We start from the raw sequence: 20263 nt of genomic DNA, 5'->3' as shown, positions 1-20263 counted from the left end.
TCGTTAACTATTTTTATCCCATCACCCACAGAACGCTTGGTGGATAAAAAACTGGTTGGATGGCCGCACGAGAGGAGTTGTGGTCAATAGCTGAGTGTCCAGCTGGAGACCAGTCATGAGTGATGGCCCTGAGGGATCAGTGCTGGGACCAGTCTTGTTCAGCATCTTCATCGCTGACATGGACAGTGGGATCGAGCACGCTCTCAGCGAGTTTGCCGATGTCACCAAGCTGTGTGGTTCGGTTGATACGCTGGAGGGAAGGAATGCCATCCAGAGGGACCTTGACACGCTTGTGAGGGGGACTGATGCCAACCTTAGGAAGTTTAACCATGCCAAGTAAAGGTCCTTCACCTGGGTCAGAGCAATCCCAGGCACAGCTACAGGTTGGACAGAGAAGAGATTCAGAGCAGCCCTGCGGAGAAGGACTTGGGGGTGTTGGTCGATGAGAAACTGAACTTGAGCCGGCTTCAGTGTGCGCTCGCAGCCCAGAGAGCCAACCGTATGTTGGGCTGCATCAAAAGGAGCGTGACCAGCAGGTCGAAGGAGGTGATCCTGCCCCTCTACTCTGCTCTCGTGAGACCTCACCTGGAGTATTGTGTGCAGTTCTGGTGTCCTCAACATCAAAAGGACATGGAACTGTTGGAATGAGTCCAGAGGAGGGCCACGAGGATGACCAGGGCACTGGAGCACCTCCCGTATCAAGACGGGCTGAGGAAGTTGGGGCTGTTCAGCCTGGAGAAGAGAAGGCTGCGTGGAGACCTCATAGCAGCCTTCCAGTACCTGAAGGGGGCCTATAGGGATGCTGAGGAAGGCCTCTTGATTAGGGACTGTAGTGACAGGACAAGGGGTGACGGTTTAAAACTGAAACAGGGGAAGTTTAGATTGGATATAAGAAGGAAGTTCTTTACCGTGAGGGTGGTGAGGCACTGGCATGGGTTGCCCAAGGAAGTTGCGAATGCTCCATCCCTGGCGGTGTTGAGGGCCAGGTCGGACAGAGCCTTGGTGACACGATTTAGTGTGAGGTGTCCCTGCCCGTGGCAGGGGCTTTGGAAATAGATCATCTTAAGGTCCTTTCCAACCCTAACAATTCTGTGATTCTAAGGTATGATTGTGGCTGGGGACTCCAGATGACTCCCACCATTAAATGGGGCTTTCTATCTTGAATTAGGCTGAAACTGCTTCCAAAACTGTTCTCAGCACTGCTGCAGTGCAGAGTTGTGCAAACCCAAGTACTTTATTCCAGATGCTCCACCTGAATTGTTTGCTGGCCTGCTGTTACCACATCTGTATTTGTTTTCTGAACCTTTGCATGTTCTCTCGACTGGAGCCGGCAGCAAATAAAGCGCTTCTAGCCAAGAGATGACACTTAGATCTGCAGTTCCTTCCTGGCTCTAGCAGCAAGGTTGGTGGTGTTGCTGCCACTTCGTGGCATTCCAGCACAGCTCCTTGGATTCCAGACTGTTGCATTTCCGAGCTGTTCCAGCACAAGAAAAGCCACCAGGAAGCTGTGTGGTTCCTGCCATCTGACTTGCCTGGTGTGCAGGGGTTGTGGCGCTCCATCGCTCCAGGCCAAAAGCCCATGCCAATCCATACCTGCCCTCAGTTTGCCACCAGACCGGTGACTCGGGCTTCCAGTGAGTGCACACAACCTATGGTAGGTGGGGCAGCAGTGTCCTCACAGAGATCAGACACACGGGCACTGGGCTGCGCTGAAGAGAACGCACGTGTGCCTGCGGCTGCCTGCCTGGCTTCTGAATCACAGATTGGATTGGGTTGGGTTGGGAGGGACCTTCAAAGCCCATCCAGTCCAATCCCCCCGCAATGAGCAGCGACATCAGCTACATCAGGCTGCCCAGACAGACCCACATCCACCCTGGCCTTGAACGTCTCCGAGGACGGGGCGTGGACCACAGCATCCCATGGGCACAGTTCTGCCAGTCCCTGCCTTTGCCTTCTGTGACTTGGGCAGTTGGCTGGAGCTCCGGCGGGTGAAGACCGAAGCAAAAAACTGTCCCTGAGTACCTCAGTGTCCCTTCTCCATGCCCCAGGTAACTTGGTCTTTCATTTCCTTCTGCAAGGGGGCCACACTTTCCCTCGGCTTCCTTTTATCATTGACACACCTGTAGGAGTTTTTCTTGTTGCCCCTAACGTCCTTGGCCAGATTTGGTTCTGCCAGGGCTTTTACCTTTCCTAACCTGATCCCTGGCTGCTCTGACTTTTCCTCAGTATTCCTCCCAGGCTGCCTGTCCTGGGTGACAGCGGACAACATTGCCGTATCGTTACAGTACGGAACGCTGGACCCAAGGAAACATTAACCTCAGCGATACGGAGTAGGAGAGGAGAAAAACCAGTGGGAATCCCAGGAATCCCGTACCTTGACTGAACACGTCGCTTGTGTTTGACATGGGCTGTAACGTGCCCAAGTCCTCACTGCAGGAGCATAAAGGTTACAGAAAATGGTGGCCCAAGAGCACTGCTGATTTCAGGTAGTGATGGGTTACTAAAAGTGCCATTAGCATACAGAAAGCAGAGGCTGCCAGCAGGCTATTTTAGTGTTTGGAGAGCAGCACGGGGCTGAGAAACCGCAGTCAACTTGAACGCAGCTGCTTTGCCAAATGTAACATTTGGCTTTGAAAAGGATAAGCCAAGCCGAAGCGACAAAGCCAGACAGTTTATGGTACGTAACAAATCTCAAAAGAGATTAAACACAGTTGCAAAATGAGATTTAGTCAAGAAAGGCTCAATAAACAAACAAACAAAATCTGATTGCAAAGCAACCCCAACGTAGTTTTGGCTGCTTTAGCTGGGGATGGGGCCACTGCCTTGGGCACAGAGCTGAGTAGGGCCATGGATGCTTGCTGCAGCCCCACGGCCTCCTGCTCCCCCTTTGCCCTCCCTGGCTTTGAGATGACCTCCCTGCTGGCACGTCACACCTCCTCCTCCTGCTGCGTCCCTCCTCTTCCGCTCCCCATCTCCATCCCACCTCCAAAATGAACCCTCCTCCCTTTAGCCCCAAGCAAGGATTGTAGGAAACAAACCTTTTGGGGTGCGAGGGGTAGGGAAATGATGGAACAGAGGATGCGAGTGACACAGGTGCAGCTGCACCCTGGCCAGCAGAGAGGGCAGCTTGTGTTCAACTCACCCTCGCTCCCCACCAGAACCACAGCAAGATCCACACATGTATGGCCACAACCACGAGCTGCCTTCCCATGCTCCTCTTCTTACCTTCCATGCATCTTGCAGCCGGCCTGGGGGAGACCTGCTGTCACACCACTTGAAACACTGGTTGATGGCAGTGAACTGAGTCCCAGTCCCACCTTGCCTGAGCAAAGGCACCACCAAGCTCCTCCTGTCTAAGCCTGTAACTAAAATTCCCACCAGATGCTCACATGGGGATGTTTCACATCTGGGTTATTTTACTAATGAGATACTTCTTTCCTTTACTCTTTCTTCAGTACCAGTTTTGCCACTGGGGCTTTACGTGTGCAGCAAAAAAAGCGAACTGAGCCCCCCCCAAAAGTGTACCTTTTCTCTACGTCTGTAACAGGAAAGTGTCTGGTGGGTATTACAACAGGCTTCAGAATCCTCTACAGTTTACAGACTACGTTAGAAAACCACATCCATGCTTAGCAGACGCCTTTGGCGCAGTGTCTGATGCAGAAAGGACCTGAATAATGCACGAACTGTATCACAATAGTGCATAGAGACATGCAGAAATCATTCTTCCAAGGCACAGTCACACTGCCCAACATAAAACCAAATAATGGGAAAAGCCCCAAACAAGAACTGTTAAGGCCGTTGCAAAGAGCTCACCTCACACAACCCACGAGAAGCAGAGCTACCACGGGGCATGGAACCCTGTGGGATTCCCTGAGGCAACGGGATTTCCCTGTCAGCGAGTGCTCAGAGCCAGGCTCTGGTGGCTGCCGGCGGCGGACTCTGGCACAGTCTTCTCTGAATCCATTTCAGGAGGAGAAGAGGCTGATGCCTTGAATCATGACCCTCCTGCCACTCTGAGCACCTAGATTTGCACACATTCTTGTTCCCAAAGGAAAGGGCAAGGGGTGACAAACAGGGGAGCAATTGAAACGGAGACTTCTTGTACATAAATTCATACTTAAACCTCATTCAGAAGGGAAACGCTAAGACCAGTCAGAGAGAAAAGGCAACCCGCAACTTCTCTACAAGAAGCACGAAGACGCTTGCAACAACTCATAACAAATGGGCTATTTCATTTATTGTTTATTTCCCCACATAAATGAATCGGCCATCTCAGAAACTCCATCACACACAGGGCACAAAACATCATTTACAAGACGAACCTGTGTCCCCAAAATAAGTTTCAGGCGTATAGATTTAGAATGGGAACCAAGAGGGAAGGGAGAGGAGAAAACAAAACCAAGGACATCGCAGTCAGACTTTGACCTTAATTTACAGAAGAGATCTCTGGGGGGTTTCAACTATTGAATAAATGGCATCTTAAAAATAGATCATTTGACAGTTTCAACACGTGCATTATTTCTCCTAAATAAATAGGGCATGGAAATGGTTTCGCTTTGCTACCACAGCTGCCTCCTTTCCTTACAGGACTTCACCATCACCCGTTTCCCTTGGATTCATGATTTTGTTCCTCAATGGAAATGTTATTTCCTCCACTATTACGTGTTTTGGTTTTAGTCATTCCTTCATTCCTTCATTCGCACTTGTTAAGACCTGATACAGGCCCAAGTGCAAATGATGAGCATCTTGCCTAACCCTTCACAGGCCTCTGAGCTGGCTCGAGGTGGAAACATGATGGCTTTTAAAAAATTAACTATTATTGAAACAGTCTCCTCCATGACCTGCAACAAAGCACAACTTCCTATGTAGCTTGGTACCAATGCTTCCTCAGATTGCTTTTGAAACAAAAGCCCCCAAATACCGCCTTGCACACCTGTGACATGAACTGCCCAGGATCCCATTTCCTCCAGTTCCAGGGGAGTTTGCTTTGGGAGTGGGAGCAGTCCTTGCATGACCACTGCCACACAGTAGCAGAGCACATGTGCCCTTTCCCAGCTGTAATGAGGCAAATGCCAGTACATCTGCCTTGCCCAGGCGTCTTCTTACCAACTCTGCTCACATAATGCACTTGCATGAGCTTTCCAGGGCAGCAGATGATTGCCATCTGGGCAGCAAAGTGCCTAAAGGGCCGGCAAGGACAGGACCTGGTGCACCCACAGCTTACAGCAGGGGTGGGCAAGTGGCTCTCCAATGGGAACACGGTCTGGCAGCAGGGAGTGAGAGGGGTGTATGCAAAATTAGAGTCCCGAGGGGACCTGCGTCCCTGCTTCACCTTATGCTTACCCATAACTAACACTCTGCCAAGGCTCTTGCAGACTCCCACAGTGGTTTTCAGATTCAATAAAGCTTCCTTCCTCTTCCTCAGCCGGTGAGCCTAAAAATTGCTAAATTGCTTTGAAGACAGTCGCAAGGCGGCATCGACCCACTAGTATGGAATCGAGCTCCAAAGTGCATGTCAAGCCTTCAGGCTGGCTGGCCATCCCCATGCTTCCCGAGAACAAAACACTTAAAGCTGAGCCCCTCTCTGTCCCTGGCTCACCCAGAGCAGCCCAGGGAGAAGGAGCGCAAGTGAAGTTTGATAGCTAAAAGAGCGAGGGGGGGACATGGACCTTCCTTCCACTGGTTAGGACAGCTTATCCCTGAAAGGCACTAAGGCACGCACACCTTTTGCTCTCCACTTTCGTGACCATCCAGACTACTAGCAGGTAATTTACACAATACTGCTGCACACACGCAGACCTGTTCCTCCATCCTGAAATCATGGGGAAAACGGAGCTCATCCTTTCCTGTAAGTACAGCTATTTTAGGACACCATTCTCTTCACCACTCCCACAGGTCTGTCCGAGACAGGGCAAGGGGTGCCAGAGGGGACCAGAGGGCTAAGGCACACTGTGAGATATGAGGAGGGCAGGATGCTGCTGCCACACAACAGGAAATCTTTGGGTAGAGAACGGTGTCCCCCTACTGAACACACAAGTGCCGCAGATGCTGCCCTCACAGTTACTGTCACCTGCAAAATCACATTTTCAAAACGCAGCCCCCAACAAGGAAAAAATTGCTTGCAAACAGCTCATTATTCCCTCGGGTGTCCCCTTGACAAATTCCTAAGTTGCTGGGCCCATCCTATAGTTTGGTTCAGAGAGAGCACATGAGTTACCTCCCACACGAAGGAGGTCCTACTTTGCTACCAAACCCTGCTTTTACATAGTCATTGACACCAACAACGGTTACAGGCAAATACCCAAACACAAAATTTGTCTTGTGTTCCACATTCAACCACTCAGCCCCTCCTTAGAGAGAAGCGATTCCTCCCCGTGTAAGCTCTCAGACCCAGAACAGCGTCCAAACAACCACAGTGACCCAGTACAAGCCGAGTACCCCCACTAGTCAAAATGGCAAAAAGCAACAGGACAAGGAGTCCTCAGTGTCAGTGATGTCCCTTCACCACAGCAGAGGCAGAGCTCTTTCCAACCACACTTCGTCATTTTGCCACCCCAACTGTGTTTGGCTTACAAGGTTTAAGCCAAACAAGACCCTAAGTAACACAGTTCAAGTGCTAAGAGCATGTGTGCGTGGCCAGAAGGACCAAAGCAGCGATGACTGGAGTGAACTTGCAGCACTGAAGGCGGTGGCTTTCCCCCAGTTCTCAGGACAGCGGGTGGCTGACAAATGCCAAAGGGTGAGGTCGGACACAGGCAAGGCAGTAATTTTTGTGGCTTTTATAAGAATGTAACGCTGCCCGGCGCTGGTGAGGGTGTTACTTGCCAATGCAGAGGTAAAGACAACAAAGACTGCACCTGTGCTTGCAATAACACTTCTCTCAGATGTCTTCTGTTCAAACAGCTGTTGCAAACACTGGGATGTTGCATAATAACCTCAGGAGGAAGATGTCCTTCTTGACGGCACTTCTTAATGTATAATTATTGTTCCACTGGTTATTTATAGAAATGTTTGTAGACCATCAATACATTGAGCCATTCAGACACTTCATTGCGCTTCGTTGTTTTAAAGGAAGGTGCCATCAACGCTGTGGCTTTCCTCCCCAAAACAGTTCAATGTTTTTCCAGTATACCCAGATCTATCCCACGATGATTCCTCTTCCTCTGCAGGCGCTTTGTAGCTGACAGTTCCACAGTTCAACACCTGAACAATCTAAGAATTCAATAAAGAGAGGCTGAGACTTTGAAAGTGCAAAGAACAAACAAAACCCCAAGGGCAGAAAACAAAAATAAAGAAATAATAATAATAGAAATAAGAATGATAGTAAGAAAAAGAAGTTCCAGGTACTTCAGAAGAAAAAGTTGTTCCACGTACCTACGACGTTCTTCCAGGTACCTACGACGCTGTTCCAGGTACCTAAAAAGTTCTTCCAGGTACCTAAGAAGTTCTTCCAGGTACCTAAGATGTTCTCCAAGGTACCTAAGAAGTTGTTGGAGGTACCTAAGAAGTTGTTCCTGGTACCTAAGAAGTTCTTTGAGGTACCTAAGAAGTTGTTCCACGTGCCTAAGAAGTTGTTCCTGGCAGTTAAGAAGTTGTTGGAGGTACCTAAGAAGTTGTTGGAGGTACCTAAGAAGTGGTTTCAGGCACCTAAGAAGAGGTTTCAGGTACCTAAGAAGAGGTTGCAGGCACCTAAGAAGTGGTTGCAGGCACCTAAGAAGTTGTTTCAGGCACCTAAGAAGTGGTTGCAGGCACCTAAGAAGTGGTTGCAGGCACCTAAGAAGTGGTTGCAGGCACCTAAGAAGAGGTTTCAGGTACCTAAGAAGTTGTTGCAGGTACCAAAGAAGTTGTTGCAGGTACCAAAGAAGTTGTTGCATGCACCTAAGAAGTGGTTGCAGGTACCTAAGAAATTGTTGCAGGTACCTAGGTACCTAAGAAGTTGGTCGAGGTACCCAAGAAGTTGGTCGAGGTACCTAAGAAGAAGAAGTTGTTCCATCTACTTAAGAAGAAGAAGAACAACCAACTTAAGTAACTTGAGCACCAGTTAAGGCATGTTGTTTTCCAGTCTCAGCCAGTGTAAACCCTGTCTAACATAGCGGACTAGTCTGATCAAGCTGCTGGTCAGTGACAGCTCCTCCGATGCTGCGCCGAGTTCCCCAAAAAACTCTGGAAAAAAAAAGAGAGAAAACATTTGGTTGGTTTCACACAAGAGGCACGGAGGAACAACAGCAGCACACTGTCACTTGGGAAGTCCCGTTAAACACGTGGTTAATACAGACAGCTCAGCGGTATTAGAAGGCTGGGAAGTGTTAACAAGCACGCACGGCAGGGCATACGAGAGGAAAAGGCACTCGCGTGTGCATACACACTGAACCACCTCCCCCAGTGCCTGTAAAAGGACATTGAGACTCCACGGCAGGGGGCAGAAGTCTGGGTGTTCACACCCCAGTCCCTGCCACATGCTCCTCCAGATGTTGAACCGGCCAGATTTGACCGTCTTTCTGAAGGATGCCCAGAAGCACACACAGCTGTCAGAACAGCCCTTTCCTTTCATCCATCCTCAAACCCTGGAGCCATCACGATTTCTCAACTGAACAGGTTTAAACATTTCTAAGGCTTGACAGGCTATACAGCTCTAATTTGAGTTGCTTTTAGCTGGGCACTTGAGGCAGGGTTAAGGTAGTGCTCCTATCCTCCCACCAACTTCAGGCACCATGCTCCTTCTCCTGCACAGGTAGGAGACGGCTCTTGTAGCCTATCTGAGGCTGCTGGGAGGTGCCGTCAGGCCGCACACCCTGCACTGTACTGGCAATCTTCTCTGCAGGTGACAGCAAGTTATGGGAAATCAGCCCACCTGTTCCTTTCCGGTCACCTTTCTGAGACGTTCCTGTAGGACCTGCCTTCCAGTGACATGGGCTTTTCCCAGTCCCTTAGTCCCTCCAGTCTCAATCATGTTGCAGAGTACCTTTCGGCTCTCGTTTTTTACACACAAAGATTGGAGGCTGAAAACTTCTGCTCAGCTGTGTAAGGAACATTTCGGGAGTATTCTCTGAATTCCAGCCACTGCCTCGTTAGCGAATTTTTACAACCTTCCAGCAACTGAGCCAGGCACATTGGTCTTTTTGGGTTTTTCTGAGTTTGCCGACAGATTGTGACACTACACCCCTTCACCCACAGCAGCTCAGAAAGCTGTGGTTTATGGAAAATGACTGCAATGGCTGCAAATGCCACGTGGAATAGCAGGTTACACACTGAAGGCACCCAATCTAGGGCTTTTGAGCATTCACCGCTGCTTGTACCTGTCGCGGCACCACAGGACAGTACAATCTTTTTAACAACAAAACTGTAAAACACAAAAAGTAGCAGCAATGTCAGGAGATGCTACCGGCAAATACTGATCATGTGCCCCAGAAGAACTCCAGTTCAAGGGCAGCTCAGCCTCTCTGTTACAGGGTGATGCCAGCCCCACTGCTCTCAAGACAAAACTACCTGGAAGATTGACCAACAAAAGCACAGGGCTGCAGGCCAAAATGTTTCTAGTAAAAGTGAACCCACTCAGCAAACCTACGCATCCCAAAGGGAAAAGTAAAGAGCAAAAAACTCCTTATGCCTCTTGTGTTACCAGGAAATGCAAGTTGGCTGGTTCCCTGCACTTGATACGCTCACCCCTTAGCTCTTAGACATTTGAGGATGCCGAGCCAACCTTTAAATGGCAACACTCATCAATATATCATCATCTGGCATCTCTGCCAACATGCCATAGCTGTCTGTATGTAATGCTTTGATCTTTAGGTATGGTGCTTGCTACACTGTTAGAATTTAGGCATGCACATACGTACAAACACAACACAAAAGACAGAAAAGCCAGAGGGCAAAAGCTTACCCTGATTCTTCAGGATCAGTGCATCAGCTCGCTCCCAATTATTAAGCGCAGAGAGAACATAGGAAGTGATGTTGACGTAGGAATAGGTGATGTCTGGGATATCGGAGGAGACGGCGGTTGAAGAGCACATACTGTTGCCACTGCAGTTGCCAGCTCCCCGCAGAGAAGTGGTAGGAGACGGCACTGGAAACGATGGAGAAGGCATGCCTGTGCTCCTGCAGGAGAAAGAAACACCATCATGAACATTTAACTTTCGCTGCCACATACACAGCAACACTGCTGCAGATACCTAGAAAGGACAACATGCTCTAGAACTCACAAATTAGAAAATGAGTTTCTTAATTGGTGACTGAGCTAAAGAGACAAATATTCAGGTATCACCTCAAAGTTATGCTGCCACAGGGTGAAGGCACGACCCTACCGGACAGTGGCCAGGAAGACAGGAAGGGTATCTCACTAAGTATCAAAGGATCTCTAACAGAACAAAGATGACAACAAGGGCTTTGAAACAGCCTAGTGATGATACCTTCTTTGCTCCTCTGACCACTTCTTTGGTAAAGACCTGCTCCGCCTGATACACGGTAACTCTGGACCTCGTAACAAAGAAAACCCCTTCCCAACAAGAAGAGGTGGGAAAGAGAGAGCAGAAACATACTCATGGCCCCTAACAATAGATTTCAGGTGGCAAGAAAGAGCCAATGGAAAGGCACTCTCACATGCAGCTTGCAACTCAAATACTCCAGCTACTGTTTTCACTCACACCCTTATGGGCACATTACAACCCATGTATTTTCAAATCTTACCTTGCAACAGACGGAGAAGGTGCTTTTGTGGGAAATCTCTGCAGCAAGAAAAGAACTCTTGTTAGATTTGGGCTGCTCAGCTGCCATCAGTAACTAGCGCAGCCATGCATCTGGCAGCTCAGTTACGCGTGCCCTACCTTGAAGTGGTCGTTCAGAATGCTGGAATACTTTGCTGCAGTCTCTTTTTTGCCACGGAACAGGGCCATGTTCAGAAGGGACAGGCAGCGCATGCTGTCAACAGAAACACACCCAAGCTTGGTCAATATTCACGCTTGCTGCTGCCTGCTCAGCAGTCAGCAGCCTTGCGGGACGCAGGCAGGCATGCCTCAGCTCTGCTGCAAAGTCCAGAAAGCTCGGGATTTCTCCTCCTTCTGCCTATCTTTAAAAAAGTCACTGTGAAATAATCACAAGGGGAAAGAAACCAAACGAGGGCGGGGTCTGGTCTTTCATATAAACAGGTGCCCAGCCTCTTACAGGTGCCACAGGCTGAGTAAGCCCCCCTGCAGCCACGTGCCTCAGCTACGTTCAAGCTACAGCTTCAGTGAGGTGGCTCCAACATGAGCAGCCAAATTGCATTCTTTCACCTTAGGTGAAAGCCCTTAGGTGCTCTCGAGTTACCAGAATATCAGATTTTAGAGCCTGTGCCTTCCACGTGTGGTCCCTTGTGATATGTTGGCTCACACTAGAGGTGTTCCAGTTCAGTCTGGATTTTCAAGTGTGAGGATTTCTTCCTTGCAGAACCCTGATTCCCATTTCACTCATTCCTTTTCCCCTGAAAGTAATGAGTCGTTCACTCGATCAAGTCTAAAAAGTACGAAGGCACAGAAAAAGAGTTACGCACCATAACACGGTAAAGATTTCTTCATGTGAAGGTGCTGAGGGGCTCATACAGTATTTTAGCGTCATGATGAATCTAAGGAAACAAAAGAAGGAGAACCTTGTCAGCCGTCAGTGATCTGATGGCCCGCTCTTTATAGGAGAAAACAGTGCATGCCATTATCTCAAAGGCTGGTCCAAAAGTCAGGGAACATGCCCTGAGGTCTTAGTCCTGGCACCAAGTGCTTTTATGACCTTGTGCAGAGGACTGTCTCAAAACGCCTTGTTTTCCATGCCACAGGAACAGATAACGGCCTCTTATGTGACTCACTCTCCTCTTACACGATTAACAGGCAGCACCCCTTCAAGTAGATGTTCCCCATGGGCCACCTAATGGCCTGGGGCAGACATCTTAGAGGAAATGCGTCGCTTGGTAAAACACAGCCAAGCAACTCTGCTTTCTGAAAGCAAAGCAAAGCAACAGCAGCAGCTGGGAAATACAGTCCTTCAAGAGCAGAAAGCAAACAATTCCTTTTAAAAGTTTGCAGGCTATGACAGAAAAACCTGACAGCTGTTTCAGCTGTGAGGCAAGGCATCAAATCAACTCTCAAACACACTCATACATCCCCTCATTTCAATAGGAATAAACTGATACCTGTCTCCCTCCTATCCAATACATGGTTCCTCAGGTTGTGCTGCCTGTACATGTCACACGGCCCGTGTATGTCATACTACCTGCATATATCTACTATGGCTCTGAAACTAAATGGGGAAGGTTGCTAAAAGAAGCCCCAATAAAGCGTACTGGTAGAAAAACACATGGCAGAAACCAGTAAAGTCTGCCCTCAATCAAGTTGCAAGACCTCTGGGGCACTGACTGCTCTTTCACATGCTGTATTGCTGCTTTGCTTTTTAAAACTGAAATGCTACTGAGCTCGCATGCAAAAGCAACTTCAGGTCTGGATAAAGGAAAAATCCCTTCATGCCCTTTCTTGTCAGAACCGGTGTTCTCTGGTGTACCTCAGCTGCAAGGCTCAAATGCTCAAGAGGACATGGCGCCTACTTCTTCCGATAAGCAATGCTGAACCATTTCAAAGGATTTGTCTCTGGTGCCTTTGCATGGCCTGTCCTGTGCTTGTACAGCAACCTGAACTCTGCTCCATGGTGGGAACCCACAGCTGCCACAGGTGCAAACAAGCAATGCAACTAACCCTTCCCCTCCAAACATGCTGCTTTGAAAACTGCTTACTTGATGAAATCTGTGGTGTCCTGGAATATTTTGTAGGCGAAATTCTGTGCATTCGCTTCCAAGGCAATTCCGTACTCGATGAAGAAAAGGGCAGATTCTAGGTACTGAAAGGCCTTCGCAATCTTGTCAGTCTATTGGGAAGAATATTCTCCTTTTTAGACTACGACAAAAATGGCTTAGTGTACCCAAATGTCTCAAGTGTACCCACATTCCCTTTTTCTCCCTAGTAAGTCAGGAGTTGAAGGAAGAAAAAGATGCGGGCCAGGCCTCCAGGTGACAGTTAATGTGGTCTGGGTGTGCTCTGGCTGTTTGTAGCTCTTCCTCTTGACCAATGGTTTCCCCAAGTATTTATTATCTGTACAGTTTTTGGATATTACTGTCTGGTCTTGGAGGCCTGCCTCGTGAAAGGCAGGTTCCCTCACTTCATTTTCACAGGTAAATGGCAAGTAGCATATGTAACTTATCTGACTGAGGCCTAACTAGCAAAAACTACACTACTTCATGTACACTGCTAAACTGCACATAAAGAAGAGAGCTGCTTACATCTGCAAAGGGCACTTCCAAGTCTTGTCCACCAGCAACACAATTACTGTCAGGATCGTGACATTTCAGGGTAAACTGTCCTATAACTGTTCTGACAAGGGCTTTGTCATAGCTCTGCAAAGCAAAGTGGCCTGCTAACCTCAGACAACATCTGCTCTAAATCCTGTTCTTGAGGCATATTCTCTAGATGTGTTTATAACAAAGGGAAATGTCTGAACATTTTGGGAAACAAAGACAGCATCCCCACATATGACTTGAACAGACTCCAAGTTTGGAGTATGGGAAGTCATTTTAGCTGGTGAATCCTTATGCACATGAACACAAATACTGGCTCCCAATGCATGAGCTGCTTTACATTTCTAGCACAGAGCCAAAACTTACCATTGCATCAGCTTTGTGTTTCAGCCTCCTGGCCTCTTCTGCGTAGTATTCTGCTGGATACTTCAGATGTCTGAATTTGGGACACAGAGAGGAAAAACAGAAAACAGGGAAAAGGCAGTGGGATAAACTATTCACCGTGCAAATGGCACACAACCAGTCGTGCACTAACAAAACGAGCAAGTAAAGAGTCATGCCCTCTCAGAAAAAGTTACCTGCCTGCCCAGCACCTTGTCACAGAGTAGTTTACCACTTGCCAAGAAGGAGGCAAATCAAAACCTATCATTTGTAGGCAGGCACAAGAGGTACCTCCTCTCAGAGTGAAAAAGTAACTAATTTCTAGAGTAGTGCTTCTAGTCCAAGAAATGCTGTAATTAGACCTTTGCTTTGGGGTAGGTGGGGTAAGTCCCAGACATGAGAAGACAGTACAGGGCAAGTCACCGACACCTCTCCTTCTCTCTTTCCTCCCCAGAGAAATGCCTATTAAGGCAGAAGCCAGGGTAGCTGCAGGGCCAGGCTGGCCTGGTGGCTTTACAAAGTACAGATGACGGGTGTAAGACAAAACCTTACCTTTCAAACTTGAGTTGAGGTCTCTTTGGCTGGGAGGTACCATTTGGCAAAGAAGGCACTGGGAAAAGTTTTGTGACGTGTCCGGCAGATCCCTGACAAATCACAGAATACAGATAAATCTGCTTAGAGAGATGTCGAAAACGATTCCAAAGCTTGCCTTTCCTGAATTTCAATAGGAAATATTTTTTTGTCCCAGGCATAGTCTATCTCCCAGGCTCCACCTGTCTTCTAACCTACTTCCCCAGCACCTCCTCCAATAATGGAAATGAAAACCTGGCTTCTTACCTGACTGCTAGTAGAAAGGCTTAATACCATTCACATCATTAATACTTTTCCCAAGCATGGGGAAATTAAGTAGCAGCTTTCCTTGCACAATGGCTAAGATAGCAGTAAGGCTGCAAGCAGCACATTTTTCAGGAAACCTTTCACTAACCAAGGCAGCAAGAGGTAATATCCATTCACACTTATTTCCAGCTTAACCACAAAATCGTTGATTCTCCATTACCAACTACATTATAAGGAAAAAGCAAGCAGTTAGAAGCCAGCTGAGAGAGCGAGCACAGTCGGGCTTGACTCACACAACATACTAGAGCACACCCACCCAGTCACTAGTAAATAGGAAGACAACTGAATTTTACAACCCAAAAATGCAAAGATCCAGCTGCAAGGATCACTAACAATTTCATAAGCAAACTGTGAGGATGGTGAGGCACTGAAACAGGTTGCCCAAAGAAGTGGTAAATGCTCCATCTCATCCCAAACCATTCTATGATACTATGAAAACCTTACACGCGGGTTGTATGTTTCTTATTTTTAAGCAGCCCACTTTTCCCTTTTGTAAACACCCTTATTTTACACCAGTATTGTACTTGCAGTTGCCTACAGTCAGAAACAGTTACTGCCATCAACACGATGCCTTTGGTTTTTACACGGGCACCTCTTCTCACTAAGCTCCACTAAATGAGATGAAAACAAACGATGGCAAGTCAGCAGAGAAGTTACAGTGTAGGCTTCTGGGCTAGTGACGTACGGTTACAGATAGCCGTGAAAGGGGCAAAATGCCTCAGAGAGCTTTCTCTGGTGGCTGGTTTATCTTCTTTCCTTTTCTATATCCTCAGAGCATGTTTCTAAAGAGAATCACGCAGCACCCACGGGTTGCAGGGAACTTCCTGTTAGTTATAACAGATACCTACTTTGATATCCTTTGATAGTTCAGCTTCATTACTCTGCACTTTGCGGTGCTTGCAGATCAAAGGATCCTTGTTGTTGCTCTCAGTCTTGGTTGTGTTGGCGATGGCAGACAGCTCGTCGTTCTGGCTTCTGCGTCTCTTCTGGGCCACCTTTGTTGACTCTGGTGCAGGAGGTATAGGACACAGTGGTGGCAGTGGTGGAGGTTGAAAATCATTCTTCCAGTATTCAAATGAAGCTTTGGAGTTTGATGCTCTGGAGACGGGAAGAGCATTCAGCAATTGGGATGAATATGGTGCATCAATAATGTAGTGAATTTTTACAAAATTCGTTGCATCATATACTGATGATGCTGAAATCTCTCTGGAAGTGAAGATGACATTAAGAATCCAACAAAAGAAAAATGAAATTTCAGTGTGCATTAGATACCACATCTTCAGCTGCTGACAACAGACAAGCGAGTTGCTTTTCAAGTAGAATTAAGCCCCAGGACTTGTCCCTGGAATAAAAATTTATAACCAGGATAGCAGGATATTGCAAAAAAGACATCCCTCCAACACAGCCCCTTTTTACTTAAAGACAGAGACAGTCAGTTCTCTGTGAGAAATCAGCCAACAGGGCATTCCAACTCAGGGACTGCAACATCACAAGGAGGAAATTAAGCTAAACCCAGAGAAAAGACTGAAGTGTAACGTTGCACATCTGGCTTCCTTCTGCTGTGCATGGGACAGTCCTCTCCCCTGTTCCACAACCCACTTTTCCCATGGCACAGTCCCTACTCACTGCACTCGTGCTCCCTCACTTCACTGCCTTGTTACAGCTCCAGAGAGGATTATAGCACAGCAGCACCCTCTGACCTGATCCAGTGCCCTCTCTCCTCCAAAATACATATTCTCCTTTCACTCCCAAAGCCGGAGCATGGGGTTTGCCTTCACTGAGAAAAAGGGAGGAATGAACCCCAGTGTCAAAGCCCCTCCGTTATGACACCAGCTGAAATACGACCCAACTAAACGTTAGCCCAGCGTTTCAGCGCTTCAAGAGTACGTCTCTATTTTCTCGGCAGAAAAGCAGTTTACTCGTATTTTCAGGCCACAAACCTCAACGCTATACCAATCCCTCAAATTCAAGTCTCAACGCTATACCAATGCCTCAAATTCAAGTCACAGCAAGAATTTAATTCAGTAGCCCATGACTGATGCGCAAGCCTCCCATTTGAAGACATGCGCCTGGAAGCATTTGCTCTAGCAAAGATCTAGCCAAAATACTGGCAGCACAAATTACGCAAATTATATAGGGGAAATCTCAGTACATCCATTTGAAGCACTGCAAACGCTATGCTGGAATAAAGGAGAAATTCCCGGCCATAAAGGCCCCCTGAAATTCCAGACAGAGTCATGATTCAAAACACACGCTTGTCTGCCCATTAAGTCACAGACACAAAAAGACAAAACCAACAAGATGATTTCAGTGGAGAAGGGAAATGCTCTCCACCTGCCTAGAAAGCATTTTAAGGCTAATTCTGTTTCTCATGAAAGCAGAAATAATGGACTCTCTGAGAGTTCAAACATCACAGAATAGAATCGTAGTTTGGTTTGGAAGGGACCTTTAATACCTGTCTAGTTCAACTCCTCTGCAATGAGCAGGGGCATCTTCAGCTAGACAGCAAGTTCTCTTGCCATCCCCTGAAACACCTCAACTATCATGCAGAACAAGCAGACGCCACTCCCCATAGAACAGCTAACACCCCCCAGACCACCTAGAGCAATCACCTGCTGACAGATCACCTCCACGGAGGTTTGGAGAAGGGGAATGACTCCTGCATCCCAGCAGGCAGGCAGTCTACCGCACTGTATGGAACTCAACCAACAAATCTGGTTGGCACAAATGTGTTTCCTGCATCTGGTCCAAAAGGCAGCAGCGCAAATAGTTGCCTACCAGCTTAAAAGGACAAGCAATATGGGCACAACTGGCAATTACATTTCCTGCAGCGTAAAGAGATATCCCGAGCTATGCGCAATACATGGAACAGAGCAGACGGCAACGGAAGCTGCAGGATGGGAAGCGTTTAAAATCATGTCCATCTCGACGGTTAGAAATCTGGACAAATGCCACAACATTCAACGCTTGTGCAGCAGCGAACAGCAAGAATGGGAGGACGATCGGCCACTGAAACATCAGCTTATTCTTGAATGGTTAGAACCATAATCCTCAGCATTAAGAAGGGATCGGAAACAGGTGACACCCAAGTATCACTTCACACCTGCAACAAATAATAAGGTGAATAAATTCCATTCCCACAGCCACCTGGTGGGTTCCAGGAGTTAAAGACAAGTCTTCAGCAGATGAAGCCTCAGGAGGCACATTACGTTATAAGCAAATGTGTGAGGACAGAAGATACAGTTCCTTGTTTAAGACACACTCACTTTCGTGCATCTTTCTGCCATTCCACCACCGTATACTCACTTCAGTTTCTTGGAGTCTTTCTTAGGTGAAGAGTTCAGTGATTTTTTTTCTTTCTCTGATTTCAATTTCTTCCTATTCGTCTCTTCGTCCACCGCTTTCCTCTAACAGGAAGAAAGAAAACCAAATCACTCAGGTTTTTAAAGTTCACGTAAAGTATAAACCAATGCAGCTAAGTTTGATCAATTCTTGTTAGAAGTATTGAAAAGATAGTGGAACCAACAAAGTGGAAACCCAGACCACAGCAGATACAGATTTCAGGTTCACTGAGCAGTATCCTAAGATGACATTTTATCTCCTTCTGCTTGGATATTTTGTAGTGGCAGAGATGGAACTGCTCAACCTCTTGCGGCTAATAGTAATCAAAATTAAGGCACTTCCATTGCTCAAAATAAGCATTGCATCTGTTCTGGCTGGGCTTTTTTTCTCCTACTTGGTATGAATTATACAGAAATGTATTCAGATTCCTCCTGATGTAGTCATGTGATAAGCCTCCAAGGACAGATGCATGCTTACATAATACAGACAGTGAGGCTCTGAGGGGGGGGGTCCTGAAGTCAGACGCTCAGACTGCCAGGCAGGACATGTCTAAGATCAAACAGCTCCTGCCTTGGGTCTTCTGAGGCAGCAGGAGAAGTGACAGATTTACTGCCTCTTCACCTTTCCCCCACTGCTCTGCACAAGGGGGACTGCTGGGGTCTCTCAAATTTCTTCACGATTTCCCCACCCTCCTGAATTCTCCCCTACAACTATGGGAAGTTCAGAAAATGCCAAGACTAAACTAAACCCACATGGGAACCAGGCTTATTCACCTACACATGCTAAGCTACCCGCTTGGTGCGGACCACCAAAAAGGTATACAGGCACAGAAATATCCATAGCGAATACCCATCCACCATAAGGCTTGCAGCCAACTTTCTCTGTGCCTGCCTGGAAGCTTATTCACAGTCCCCTTTGGGAGATAGATAGCTTTCCAAAAACCACTTGTGAGCAATTACTATCTTTGCTAAATAAAGGGCTGTCTTTAATTCAAAGGAAAGCAACTATTACAGCAGAAGGACTCTGCAAGGATGTGTCTGGAAAGCCCCTTACTGGACATACGTGTCTTTTCACGTATGTCTGTTCACTGCTAGAACCACGACAGCTCCAGGGAAAGCCAAAGAAACCTTCTATGTATTTATCCAAGCACTGAGATCCAAAGCAGGGCTTAGGGATGGTTGTTACTGTCAGTGAACCTGCTTCAGTTAAAAGCCTGCATTTATGGAAAAGCAAAAGGCACGAAGCTTCTACCATCGCCCCTAAGGAATAACACAGTTCAAGCCTGCAGAATTCCTTTCTCTTTGTGTAAGCAAGCAATCACAACTGTTTCAGACTACTCCACACAGGAAAAGGCTATGCTACTCAGACTGAGCTTACTTGGCTAATGGCAGCAGAAGGGGCACCCATGGACAAAACTGAAAAGCACAAACTGGGATGGCTGGGTTAGTTCTTCGGGGCACCCCCCCAAACTGCAGACAAGGTGCTCTCCCACAACAGACATTAAACGGGTAGCACAAATGACTGCACACTCTAGCAGGCATTTCAGATACTGTGCTGCTTTTAAATGGGTTGCAGGGAGAAGGGTGGGCTTACCTTGGTTAGGCAGTTGCCAGCCTGCCACTTACTGGAAGTTGGTGGGTCAGGCTGCAGGCAAAAAGAGAAAGGAGAGATGAAAGACTGAGGTCTTCATGAGCTATTTTCCTTCTAGCACAGCTTACTAGAACCCAGGAAAATTTCCTCTTTCAACTGTTTGAAAGAGCTTGAGAGACCATGAGACCGTGGGGATGCTCTAGCATGTGCACATCGACATCTGCTTCAGAAACACAGACCCCATTTCTCCACAGGATCAGTCAAACGTCTTGCACAGCACTCCTGGATCACTGCTAGCCCTGCCTGTCACTCACTAAGACACCAGTCTACATGAAAGCTTCATCTTTGTTTGCCACTAACCAACCCTGCTGCAAACTGAGACAACATCTATAAAGAGCGTCAACTGTAAAAACAGATTAGGTGCTGTCCTCGCAACGCTTGCGCAAAACTTCCTGCACGCAGCACTGCTTTCAAAGCGACAAGAACCTGTGCCAGCTGTCACACCTCTCTGCAGTCTGACAGGTCGGCTGTCAGGCTCCTGTGGTTTAACCATGAGAAAACCATTTACCAGAATTGTATAGCACATCAAGTCCGGCCTCTTCCCACTCCTCTGCCTACACAGCCCAACACACGCTTCCCTCCGCATCAAGCAAGGCATAAGCAATGACCGAGGTCTGAAGGCCTCTGGAGTCAGTCAGATAACAGAATGGGATTGCTACAAGCCCTGCCTAATCTAATAGCAGTCTG

At 47.6% G+C, this 20263-nt stretch overlaps 1 protein-coding gene across 1 annotated transcript in view; it reads right to left on the bottom strand.

The window, feature by feature from the left end:
* Positions 1–8702: 8702 nt before the first annotated feature.
* The window catches only part of LOC133274621 (AF4/FMR2 family member 1-like), a 30084-nt gene continuing 18523 nt past the window's right edge, over positions 8703–20263 (bottom strand). The window contains 12 exon segments of the mRNA XM_061464089.1: positions 8703–8815; positions 9881–10095; positions 10684–10721; positions 10812–10914; positions 11525–11596; positions 12749–12879; positions 13673–13732; positions 13885–13888; positions 14240–14331; positions 15433–15682; positions 17891–17991; positions 19520–19570. Coding sequence (XP_061320073.1) covers positions 8703–8815; positions 9881–10095; positions 10684–10721; positions 10812–10914; positions 11525–11596; positions 12749–12879; positions 13673–13732; positions 13885–13888; positions 14240–14331; positions 15433–15682; positions 17891–17991; positions 19520–19570 — 1230 coding nt within the window.

Source organism: Pezoporus flaviventris, unplaced genomic scaffold (assembly GCF_033815535.1).
Source record: "Pezoporus flaviventris isolate CSIRO_AGI_PZ_B2104156 unplaced genomic scaffold, CSIRO_AGI_Pfla_v1 ptg000002l, whole genome shotgun sequence".
NCBI lineage: Eukaryota > Metazoa > Chordata > Aves > Psittaciformes > Psittacidae > Pezoporus > Pezoporus flaviventris.
Note: the sequence above shows the minus strand (reverse complement) of the source record. Positions and strands in the feature narration are given on the sequence as shown.